At 37.5% G+C, this 13,004-nt stretch overlaps 1 protein-coding gene across 1 annotated transcript; it reads right to left on the bottom strand.

Annotated features, from left to right (window-relative positions):
- Positions 1-3,103: 3,103 nt before the first annotated feature.
- Positions 3,104-10,798, bottom strand: LOC124159801. Its single transcript, XM_046535719.1, has 2 exons — positions 10,165-10,798; positions 3,104-4,751 (listed from the first exon to the last, which is right to left on the bottom strand). The coding sequence occupies exons 1-2, from the start codon at positions 10,494-10,496 to the stop codon at positions 3,764-3,766; spliced, it is 1,320 nt and encodes a 439-aa protein (XP_046391675.1). The 5' UTR covers positions 10,497-10,798; the 3' UTR covers positions 3,104-3,763.
- Between the last annotated feature and the right edge of the window lie 2,206 nt (positions 10,799-13,004).

Genomic DNA, 13,004 nt, shown 5'->3' with positions numbered 1-13,004 from the left:
ATTCCAACCAGAGAAGGATTTTCCATAGCCAAATAATTTACTGTCGACTCTGTAAGACCTTCGCTGAACTATCTTCGATTCTCATTGTTAGAAGGTTGCAATCCTTCCCACAGTGTTTTTTACCTTAAAAAAGCGTACGGCACCATTGCACTCAAGTAATATTTTTTATAGAAATATACTCATCAAGTAATCTTACCATCTTCATTTGAATTAAATAGTGAAATCATAAGGTTAAAAAACTTCATTAGCAATGAAAATACTTTGTTACTTCCATAATTTATTTAAAAATACTACAGTGTTTTTTGTATTTATGTATTTAATAATACCTTGTCAGCCGAACCCGGAAGTAATTTTCTAAATAAATTGTGGAAGTCACTATAAGGGTTTTCATTGCTAATATTGTGCCCTTCCACCGCGCACAAGCTTCAAGTTTCGATTTGACACACTTCATTTGCCACAGCTTTTCAAAAGAGATTTCAAAAGACATTATTCTGTTGGCAGTATAAACAATTCGTAGACAATTCTCTCCCAAGACACAGTCTGAGAGTTATATTTCTGGATATTCATACGAATTACGCTCATTTTTAGCGGATATCAGTTTATTTTTAATATGTTTTAGCCGCTGTGTATGACATTGAATCTAGATTGTTGATTATTTGAGGGATACAATCCTGTTTTCAAATGGATGTCGAGACGATATACATGCTAAAACATGAGTATCATTTTTTAGCTTTATTGCTTGGAAGTTAAGCGAAAATGAATAAAAATATTTTATGTGTGGTCAATATTTTATAAGCGGATAATAAAGCTTATCCTCCTGAATCAAAGATGGAAGAAATAAGACAAGTCAAGTACGTAAAGAAGGATGTGGTAGAGAATCTGGAAGATGAAAGATTACTATGATTTGAACGCATCCTAAGGATGGGGAAAAAGAGAGCCCTGCCCTGCCCTGAGCTATTTTCAAATGCATACCGGAAGGCATAAGGAAAAGAGGAAGACCCAAGAATTCCAAAGTCCCAAAAAGTCATGGTGGAAGAGAGTAAGAAAGTAAATGGGTATGTAAGAATTTCATGTGGGAGAGTTAATTGATAGGGATGGTTGGAGAATGGGGATTAGGTGATGAGCTTTTTGGGAGTATAATGCTCTTGTTACTATGGACGATGGATCGAAAGCGAAGTTATAACAATACGTATCTCAAAATTAGCAACTTTTCAGGAGAGCAAAAGAAACGATATATATTTGAAATTGTACACTGAAATGAAAAACAAAAAAATCATAACACTGAAAAAGAAGCATAAATTTGCAAACAAAGAGTTTTCTTGCTTGAATTTTAATTTTTTTTAATGTCATCACACTTTTTTTAAGATACCTGTCTCGAACCGGACAAATTTTGAGATACGTGTAGTTAGAACTTAGCCATAGATATGTTGTTTGTGTATGGACAACTATTGTAAAATGGAAGGCACAAATTGAAGATACTGCAATTATAATATTGAGAGCTAATTCATTAAAGAAGACGTGCTCGCGTAGAGTCACGCTTCAGTCAGCAATTATGGGGATCGACCGGTTGGCCAGGCGACGTCCTTGAGTCTTTAGCTGATCATCAGCAGCCGCGTGATAGACTGAAAGGATGCTTAATTTTTCAATCTACCTTTCTTACTTTCTCATTCCTTTAAATTAAAAATACACATTATCTCAATGATTTGTAGTGTTACGGGCGAGTATGCAGATGTATGGAAGAAATAATCGTAGATATATGCGTTGGAAATACATAGTAGGATGAGGTAATCGGAATTTTAGACTTACATATGAGAATATCTTCTTTTAAAAACATATCACTTAACTTCAAAAATTTTATGTGCAGTAAATTTCATGCTGTGGATTAACACAACTCAAAAAGGGAAGCATTCGAATGTTTTTAATCATAATGTTGAACCTTCCAACCTGAACCACTGGATGACATTGACATAACTGGGAACTAACTTTGATTCTGTTGTATAAAATTAAGTCCAAAATTCTAATGTATAAAATTAAGTAATTCACCTGCCTATTGATATTCAATTCCTAGAGAATAATACCTGATAATAGACCTTTCTTTTTTCTCTCATACTTCAGCTCCTAAATGATTATCAGGAGTAATTAAGCCAAGTGTGACTTTCCATTTTCTATTCCTCATGGAGTACGGTATTAAAGTGGCATCTGGGGTGATCCTATTTATTTGCCGTATGACTTCACCGCACAGAAAAGGCTTTTTAAGATACTTGTCCGCATATTTAGTAATTAGTGGACTTCTTCATTTGTTTAAAAAATTGTTTAAACTTAATCATTGTTTAATAAACATATCATATGTTTATTAACGAACTGAGACCAGGGATATTAATCAACCAAACCAAGCGGATTACAAATTAATTTTTATTTTGATAGAAAACAATCAAAAGCTATTCAGTGCCCTTAAGACCTCTAATGCCATTCCTCGTGGTTTTTAATGAAACAGAATAAATTTTTTTTAAAATCATTGACTTCGAGGATTTTTTTCTATTGATGGATGAGCAGTATTATTTCAATTATTTATTTTAAAACATCCTATTTATTGGAGAATAGCTTCAGTAAAAAATAACCTATTGTATTACGTATATTGCGTTTGGAGTATCCTCTTGATAAATATTAAAATTATGACTAGATAATGTCATTTAAAACAGTAGGAAAATTACTTAAAACTTGAATACTCATGAGCATATCATTTTTCAATATTTCCAGAAATAATATCTTTTAATTCTGTTTTTTTATATATTTAACAAGTTGCCCGAGCTATTCTGAAAATAATAGAAAGTGTTTCTTTTTTGTGGTTTGATGAGTGTATTTTCACCTAGAAATCAGGATCAACATTTTCGTTGCACAAAAGGACAAATGTGTAAGATTCAGATAAAATGGCTGCGCTCATGACTTGAATTTTAATGATATTAAAATCGGTGCAGTAGCAACACTATTTATTTATGAAAAGAGTCGGAATTTTCATTAGAACTTTCGTTCTCTCATCTAACACGTTGTACCCGAATACAAAGCGCCTAATAATTTTATAATATTTATTAAATATACGATCTTAAAAAAATCGGGAGGGCGTCCTTAACCGATTATTATTACAAAATTTCTATATCGTTTAGGAAAAAAGTATTATTTCAGCATGAGGGACTTGTGAGGCTACCGATTCTTTTTAAATACCTTTTAGTTCATAAGCATCCAGCATCATACACTTCAGCATTTTCCGGTGCAGCGGTCATTGAACGGCATGTTGCAGAGGAAAATAAATATTAGGCATCATTTATTATAATAACAAGTACAAAAATTATTTGTTACGAAGTTTCAGATTACAAACTCTCTGTACATTTTTCACATTGGTGGCAAATTTATGATATTAATAAAATAAGTATTTTAGAAATTCTCTACGGACAGAAATAACGTATAAAATAAAAACCAATGGGTTTCTGCATGTTAAGGAGGCCCAAAAAAATACATTGCAATGTGAATGCGTCATTTGGTAAAATGTTAAAGAGATAGTAGATCATATGAAAAATACGACTGAAAGGGAAATCAAGTTGTAAAAGCATATGAAGTTAGACTGCATGATGGTAACGTCTGAATTGATAAAAATTAAGAGATGACTGAAACTTAAATCAGCATCTGAAATCGAACGAATATTAACCGTTACGACGAGTAGTAATTTCTAAGGCACAGCCAAAAAGTTGGAATAAGCACGCATGCGAAATCAGTCCCACAATCCTAAGCTCTCGAAGCACTCCTGGAAACACTCCATGATCCTTTCTGCGTACGCTTTGCTCGCCTTGCAGTTGGAAGCGATTCTCTCACCCCTATCCTTTAATATCGTCTCTTTCACATCTAAGGGGTCCAGCGAGAGCTTTCCGCGCGACAGGAGGTCATCATTTTCCTCTAAGATGACCGGCAGATAGGCCGTGGAAAGTACCAGTCCCAGCATCCTGAGATCCGCGTAACTCTGCAGGAACGCCGATAAAGGCAGCACCTCGTCCAGCAACTCCGTCCCCACTATCTCTCCCAGCTTGTAGTGGTAGTAATCCAGCAGGGACTCTGCGTTCTCATCCCGAAACTGCCGAGTCGTGGAAGAGTGGAGGAACAGCAGAATGTCCGTAACGGGAGGGCAATAGGAGACTTTCTGCAGATCGACCATGAGGCAGTCCACGGGTATTGTTGGGTCCTGGCCGTCGTAGGCGAACATCAGGTTGTTGGCCCAAAGGTCCCCGTGGCACATGACGCGGGGGTGTTCGGAGAAATCCCTTCTCATAGCCTGCCAAGCTTCTCGCAAAGTCTCCGAGACTGTTTCCCGCTCGCCGAAGAACCTTTCGGGCCAAATCTCGGCGGCGGCCGTCGCGACGCTGACGACGCAAGGGGCTACGACGGTCTCTGCGGCCTCGAACTCCCAGAGGTCGTCGAGGAACGGCAGGTTGCGATTGCTTCTTTCCTCTTTAGCTTCCGAGTCTGGGGAATCTCGGGATTTTCTGTCGTCCTCGGCCATCGTGTGCTCGTAGAGGATGGAAGCGGCGTGGAACTTTGCAAGGGTCTTCATCACTACCCTGCAGTGGGGGAGGTCCAGAAGGGGGCACTTCTGCAGGGGCTTGAAGCCTAGCCGGGTGACGTCCTCCAGGATGATGATTTCTTCATCTTCGGATCCGGGGGCGGGGAAGGCGTCCGGATGTACCGTATCTCGAAGGAGGAAGCACCTGGAAAGATACGGAGAGGGACTTGAATGAAAGTGATTGCCCATATTCTATGGTTGTCTAAAATCATAAAATTAACCCGAATTCTCACTTTTCTGGAATTGTTTGTAAATAAAATTACATTATTGACCAACTTGTGGCCATAAATCAGTACTGTGCTCTCGAGGAACTTTAAAAATGGGAAAAATATGCATGGGACCCATTGATCATAAATTGTTCACAGAGTGACAAGAATATCAACAATTCGATAAGTTGGCTAGATGAAGAAAATATTTTTTTCATGAGTTCATGACCAGTTACTGAAAAGTTGACTGCAAATCACAAAACGAAGACAGCTCAAGGAAGCTATCAGCATTTGGTAAAAGTAATTATCTACTGGGTGTTCCTATAGAAACCAAATTTAATCATAAGTATACATGAAAAATATTGATTTTTATGAACTTACAACTTACTATGTGCAATGGGTTTATTATTAAAGAGTTTTACCTTCATTCGTGGTGAATGTACCCCGTTTTGGCTACATTATTTCCATAGACAAAAGCATCCCAAACTTTATTAAGATGGGTCCATACACTCATGCCGCAAATTCGTAAGAAAGAATCTTTTTTCCCACGCAACCAAGTAGCTGGAAGGGGGAAACTTAATATTAGTTTTGTCCGAACCTATATTTTTTTGAACTACATATCTTTCCTATGTTTATTTTTTGCCTAGCACTGAATTTAGAGCCTGAATAAAAATTTTGATTTTCGAATGCATCTTCCTGAAATTCACCCTGTGAAGTCCAATTTTTTGAACGTCAGTAAGTATAGGAGTAGAAGAAAGATTCTTTGAAAATTTTCATGAAAATAGCGCTTCTTTTCTTAGGTGAATCATGAACGTACGTCGCACTTGAAGATGTGTGCGCGAGGCTTAGAAACGCGTAGTGTCAATTATTGAAGGTTAGTGGAACTGGCAAGATTTTTTTATATTCATAATGGATGGGTTCCATCACATCTCAACTGGAATTACCAGTTTCATGACGTTTCTTAATTTTTCTTGATGGTATCTCCTTGATATATTTATCGCGTAGAAACTGCAATCACTACACAATTCCTAGATATGTATGCCTAAGTTGAATTTAACTAAGTTTAGATGGCCCGTGATGAAAATAGATAAATACAGAGCTATCCATGGCCAGATTTTAAGTTAACTTATGGTGAAAGATTTTGGAAGCCCCTGTCTTCATTTTAAAACCCAGGCAATACTCATCTCTAAAATCTCAAATAGCTGAATGGCAATTTGTAAATGATTTATGAAACAAATCCCAAGCCAGAGGTCTTAGAGAAAACCGAGGACTGAATTGTTCAAAAATAAATTATTTTTTAGACGAGTAACGCCATCGCGAACGTCAAGGAATTTTTCGTATGCAAGAGAATTAATAATAATGTGCTGAGCCTAAGCAGTTCGGCCTCCTCTATTGAAGAGTTAATTCAAAATATTTCTTTACAACTACATAGTTAGCAAATAAATATACTTAGTTACGGTAGATGATGTTGGATGAAATTTCATTCATGGAGATGTTATATAATTAAATGGTGTGTTTGACAGATAAAGTGAAAAATGAAAAAGAAGAAACTTTGTGCATTCACATGAAATATTTATTCACACATTATACTAGAAAATGTGTGAAAGTGTGAATAAATATTTCACGTGAAAGCACAAAGCTTCTTCTTTTACATTTTTCATAATAAATCGCTTTCACAAAGTTACACCTCAAACTATCAATTTTAGATAAAGAGAAATCCAAATAACCAAAACACATGCGTAGGTATTCCTCAACAAGGTAATTAGAATCAAAATCTACATCTATATAACATCCTGTGAACTGCCTCGAAAGGCCTGGTTACATTAACACGTACAAGTTAATGTACGTTTGCGTGAATGATTTTGGTGGACCGGAACGGAAAATGTTCGAATGCATGAACCAAATTAGAACAGGTTCTATTTTCCGTTCATGCATTCGCACAAGTTGGGTGGTTATACGGTACATTTTCGTGTTCATTCACGCGTTCATACATTTAGAAATTAACCCGTACGTGTTAATGTATCGTGAAACCAGGCCTTAAGGTTTTTGGCGGGGGGTGAGTATTTTTACCGTGCGTGCGCGGAATTTCGTTGTTTTGGATGCCACCTCAAAGGCACATGTGAACATGAGGCAGGGGTTAGCTCACAACTCACAAAAAATTAACCATACGTTATATTACGTCAGAGAACACGTCACCCCCTCAATCGATCGAATTTTCTTTTCTTCCACGAATTACTAGTTCAAAACTTGGATTCTGCATCTACATCTATTCACTACCCCAGCAGCCGTCGTAATAGGTATGTAGCGGGGTTATTAAGACACCAGCCGCTTACAAACGAAAAGAGGAAATGCGCCCACGAAGTTCCACGCAGCACTTATTGTTTTTTTAGTTGTTTCTGAGTCCTTATTTTTTATTTTTTCCTTATTATTCTGGTAAAAGACTAATCTCTATACCTGTCCGTTAGGCAAAATGTCTACCTATCAATTTATCGTTCCGTTGGACCTGGAAATATAGTAAGGTCCTAATATGATGTTCTCTGTACTGCTCGGAAAGATATTCATTCTTAAATGCCCATGCAATCTAAACCTAGCTTGAAGCCTCCGAGTTTCCAGTGGCTCCCAGCCTATTTCGTTTAGATTCTGTATAACGCTTCCATACCCTCGTAGTAGTTCTTGACAAATACCTCAGATTTTCTTTGCGTTTTATTAAGTGCCGTGAATAAGACCTTCTGCACCGGATCCCTTATACTGGCTGCGTATTCAAAATGTGGCCTAACGAGTGAGAAATAGCACCTCTCTTTCACTCTTTTTTCGAAAATCTTCCCACGGCACGCTTGACGAATCCTAGCTTCTTTAGGGCTCCAACACATGTTTTTTTCTATGTGTTAAAAGTTATCTTAACTCCGAAATATTTCACTTCATCCGTCGTCTTTATATTAAAAACATTCACAACACATATAGGAGTGTAGCTGGACGACCTTCCGAAAGTCCTTATTCCAAGTTACCGGTAATGGTACAGAAAAAGCAGGGGCATGGTTGGAGGTTGATTTCATAATCCGATCATATCTTTCTCCTCTGCAACTTCTGGACTGTATCGAACATCTGGACTGTATGTATTTCAAAGTTTAAACTGTGAATAATAATTTAAATCAATAATTTCTGCAGAGGGTGATATTGGTAAAACCTTACGACTTTTTTTAACCAAATAATTGCATTTCTTATTAGGTATTATACGCTCCCATTTTATCGTAAAAAATTTCAAATAAAAATATAAACGCATTGTTTAACACCAACTTTAAAAAATATTTTTTATTTCTTCCGTTTCCTGTTTAAAAAACTCAAATAGAAGTAGCAGAAGGGATGAAGTGGAAGTGGCCTTATGAAGTGGAAGCTTGCTTAGTCGCGGTCTGGGAATACACCGGCAGTCTCGAGTGTGATCACTTTCAGACTTTCAGTTTCAGTTTTGAGCGAGGAAGGGATGTTGAAGACAGCGTTAGATGGAAGAATATCGGTTAAACGAGGGAGAGGAAGGAAGAAAAGAGGATTTTTGGATAAAATGAAAGGCAATAGGCGTTATTGTGAATTGAAGAGGGAACTCTGATTTTGGAAACGGGCCGGGATAATCGGAAAAATGCTAAATGTAAGCCTATCTTGACCCGTAAAATACTTATGATCTAAATAATGAATTGATAATGATCGTCGAATAAATAATAATTTTATCATCGAAACTAGACTTAAAAAACGTTAAGAAAAATGAAACTTTTGTCGTGGAAAAGTCGGGGAATTGTAAATTTGAATGATCTTACAATGACCATGGCTCCACCTTCAGCTGTCTAATCATTCCAGAGGATTATAGAACTGAGTGAGGTTATCGCATTACTAAAGATGGTGTGTACATGGCAGCGTAAGGGAATGAACTAGACGTACGTGAATAGAGTAAGGGGGCAGTTAAAGCAACTGTGAGGTCGGAGAGCGCTAACGCCACTTGTAATGCAACTTTTCGAAGGAATGGCGTGAATCTTAAGTTCAGATGCCGTACTTTCGACTTCACCTGTTCCTCCTGAATAGAAAATGGAATCTCATCATTGGGTCAAATTTTACGGAAATTAATGTATCGAGGAATGAAGTGAGGTTTTATGTAATCTACCAATAATTCATTTCGGTGATCAGTTTTGGAAAAGTGCTAATTAATAATAATGTATGCAAACTTCGTAGCCGAAACCGATTAACTGTTATGAACATAGGCGGATTTAGGGAGGAGAAACGAGGGCACGGGCCCCCCCTCCCCCCAGACGCTTAAAAAATAGACAAGATTTTTCATACGGTTATCATTAAGTTCGTTTTGTTATGCGTATTACGGAGCCACAATCATATAATTTCATATTAATAGCTTTTATAATAAAATTAAGAGAATATTTTGTACAGTAATTGTTGCATGTTGTTTTTAATCGCAAATATGAGAAGACCGACCGTTTGCCCCCCCCCCCCAGAAAAAATCCTGAATCCGCCCTTGGGTATGGACGAACACAGAGCCATGGCCAAAGAAGCGTATATTTTTCACCCTGGTGGAACTCAAATCCCCGACCTTGGGCTCAGGAGAAGAGGACTTAACACCACCACATTACTGAGGCCGGCCGAATTCGTGTATTTTATAATTAAATTCAGTTGAAAGAGAAAGTATTTCCCGACGATTTCGTTAAAATGAGAAGAAACCCAGCAGAATGATGACCACGAAAACAAAGGAATAGGATTTAGAAAGGAGAAGTTGAAAAACATAACTATTATCTCTCCCGCGGCAATATATATATATATATATATATATATATATATATATATATGCGAATTATACTAGACCACAATAAGCATCGTCTTCCTTGAAGAAATTTCGCTAATTAATTGTTCATTTCATCGTGTTATTTCCTGAAGTACATAGGAAATAACGATTAGATTTATATGGCGATTTTGCGGGACAATATTTGCGAAACATAAATTAGCTACGAGATTTGAAGATTATTGACTTATTTTCTCCATCACAGCGGTACCAACGGGAAGAATGGTATGGTATTTTTGTGGGTCAATATTTAAGAAATTCATGATACTGAGATTCAAAGATTTTTCTCCGCATATAATAAAGTATTCTTCGGGAGAGATCATCCTATTCACGTACGTAATTATACAAGTGATTGACAGCAAAAAAAAGTTCAAAAATAGGCCAGCACGGAATGGGGAAAACTTGAATATTGCCAAAGAATTCAACGCAAGTACAATAAGTTTATATTTTCGAGGTTTATAGATGAAAGGTGTCATTCAGTCAAATATAAAAATGTTATTACACAGGTTAACGATACTCACTTTGGAATGGGAAGCTTTGTCGAAGGTGGTAGGCTGCTCTTCAGTAGAGGTACCAAGTAACTATAGACAGTGTATTCCCTCTGGAGCAGCTTCAGCTCCAGGACGAGATTTCTGTGCGCCACCGTGATTGGAGGCAGCTTCACGAACATGTGAGTCTCATTGAGCTCACCGGCATGATGGACGGCCGCCGTGAGGATGTAATGCCTTCCCATGAAGCCCACGTGCTTTGATCCCGCTGGTTTCACTTTGTAGTCTTCCAGGATGAAGTTGTTGGACCCTAGATAACTCTGTATTGCGGCCCTGCAGTCTTCCTCTCGGACGAGAAACTCCATGGTGATGAGATGAAACAAATTACGATCGGAGAAATAGCTACTGATGCACTAATCCTTGCTCGATTGAATCGGTTTCGACGGGTCAAACGTTAGGCAGTGGTTTGACCAAGACATGTACTTCTTGAAAAATTCATTCAAACTATATGGAAAAAAGCGAGAGTAATGCTTTCGGGAACCTACTGCGCTGCATAGTGGTGTTTTCCTTTGAATCCCAGAGCCTAATGGAAATGTGAAAAGGGTATACTGTTTGCCGAGGTTGACCGCTTCTAATCTATGATGCCGAGTTTGCTTTTCGGCAGGACCTCACTGGTGAGTCATTGTGCGGCGAACTAGTCCATTGCAATTCTGCATGCGTCAGGTTGTTTTCTTTCCTCCATGTTTTTCGGGAGTATCTTGAATATTCTCGCAGTCAGCTCTTATGCCTTCGTGAGTCATCGACGCGCGTTGCCAATGACCTCCCATTTTGACTGCTTTCCGCGGGTCGCCAGCCGTCGCGTCGGGCCTACGAATTTCTCTCAAATCTGTGGATTCTTCGAATTGGGCATAATGAGTAACGTACTGCGTTAGATTAAACGAAGGCTTATTAATTTTGGCTCATGTTCGTTCGCATCACTCCAGTCGGATCTATTGCTCAACTAAGGAATCGGAATGTTACTCGAATCCCGAGACATTCAATAGCATGGCGTTCAAAAATGACTGCGCTGTAAACAAAAGCCGAGGCGAGCATTGAGCCCCTATCTGCGGTGTTATTATGGGAAATGGAAAAAAATAAGGGAAGTTAATACTTATAAATAGATGTCTCACATCCGTATGTCAGCGCACTCCATAAAAAATATTCCAGATAAGTTTTGTATGAGGTGTGCTAATATGTGAATGTGGGCATGGTCTCTAAGGAAGAGTGAAGTGACCTAATTTGAAGCTGCAGTAGTGTTGCTTTGGAGGCGGGTTACAAGAACTTAGCGGACCGGCAGAAAAGCGAATGAGAAAGTACTTAATAAAATCCACGCAGAAAAAGAACAATTGTAAAAATTCAAATAAGGAAGGCAAACCTCATCGGACACTAACTCAAGCACGAAAACTTCCATCGGAATGTCATAGAAAGGAATATTCTAGACAAAAGGCATTGAGAAACTAAGTACTTCAGAACTTTATACGTTAAAGTATAGGCGATGGATAGGGGATACATTAACTAAGGCGGCATGAAGAAATGGGCTGAAGATGTTATTGGTTGCGACAATAAGGGAAACTTTTTCAAGGAGAATAAAATAGTAACACACTTATTACATCTCGCATCTTAATCCAGTTATCTTCGCTGAGTAGTCTATTGATAAATAGTGAACGGATGCGCTCGTTTTTAAATAAAATCTGAATAAAATTTACAACTCCCTACACTTATGACTTATGAAAGCCGTTTGTATTGCTGGACACAGATTTTAATCAGTTTGATATAATAATATTTTGAGTTTATACCCCTTAAACGGACCAATATAATGAACAAAGCTTTTAAAAAACACAGCCATTTATTATACATTTCTGTATTAGCATTTAAAAATAAAGGAAGGGCTGCCCTTTTTGTGAGTAAATATTATTATTATCATACTTAATACTATTCTTGTTATTTTTTCAAATGATGTTTACTGAGTACAGAAGAGAATGTAGAATATATATTTAAGATGAGGGAGGTTGGATGGGGAGGGTGTTCAATGCAAGATTGGATTAAGTAATCTTAAATGAGTTCTCTCCATAATATTATACATATGCTGAAAATTAAACTGAATTTAACAAAATTTACAAGTACAAGTGGATGGATAGCACGTACTGCGATAGCCTTTGCTTCCGGAGATTCATTAAACACTGATCATTTTCCTCCTTTCGAGGGGGTCCTCTGCCCCCTCTTATATACGCCCCTGACTCAGCTTAAAATTCTTTTTGGGCTGGAACTTCTAATATTCTGTCGCCAATGGCATAGCACGGGATTGACCTCCTCAATAAATTCTACTGCACTTTAAATAATGCAAGCGATGTCGTTTGGCACTTCATCCCTAGGATATAATGACGTCATGGCAAAATTAGCAGTGCCGGAACGCACTTTTCTTAATTTTTTTAGAAGTGAAATATTACCGTGTGTTTTTATTGCAAATCTTTATTTACATTTTATTACAATGTTCTTACTTTGGTTAGGAATGTATGCATTAGAAATTTTGAGGCAACAAAATTGATAAAAGTGTTTTTTGACTATTATATCTTTTGTTAACCAGTGCCGGAACGGCGCGTCCCGGCACCATGACACCACTGCTAAGATACCTAGTAATTCCTCGCCAGGGAAGGATATGACAGTATTGATTTCCTTTCGAGGCACTTATAAACCAACAGTTTTGAAGAGTAGAAAGTTTCTCAATTTTATTAAGAAAATAAAAACATAAACTAAAACATTACTGGTAATTTTTCAAAAATATGCTCGCACAAAAATTACCAGTAACTTTTAAACTGCTGTTAAGTTGGGATTCC

Source organism: Ischnura elegans, chromosome 5, assembly GCF_921293095.1.
Source record: "Ischnura elegans chromosome 5, ioIscEleg1.1, whole genome shotgun sequence".
Lineage (NCBI taxonomy): Eukaryota > Metazoa > Arthropoda > Insecta > Odonata > Coenagrionidae > Ischnura > Ischnura elegans.
The sequence above is the reverse complement of the archived record's forward strand: the minus strand, read 5'-3'. Positions and strand labels throughout refer to the sequence as shown.

Coding starts and splice junctions, on each gene's coding strand:
- LOC124159801 (XM_046535719.1), bottom strand. CDS start 10,496: ATGGAGTTTCTCGTCCGAGAGGAAGACTGCAGGGCCGCAATACAGAGT. Junction 4,752..10,164: donor ACAAAGCTTCCCATTCCAAA/GTGAGTATCGTT, acceptor GTATCTTTCCAG/GTGCTTCCTCCTTCGAGATA.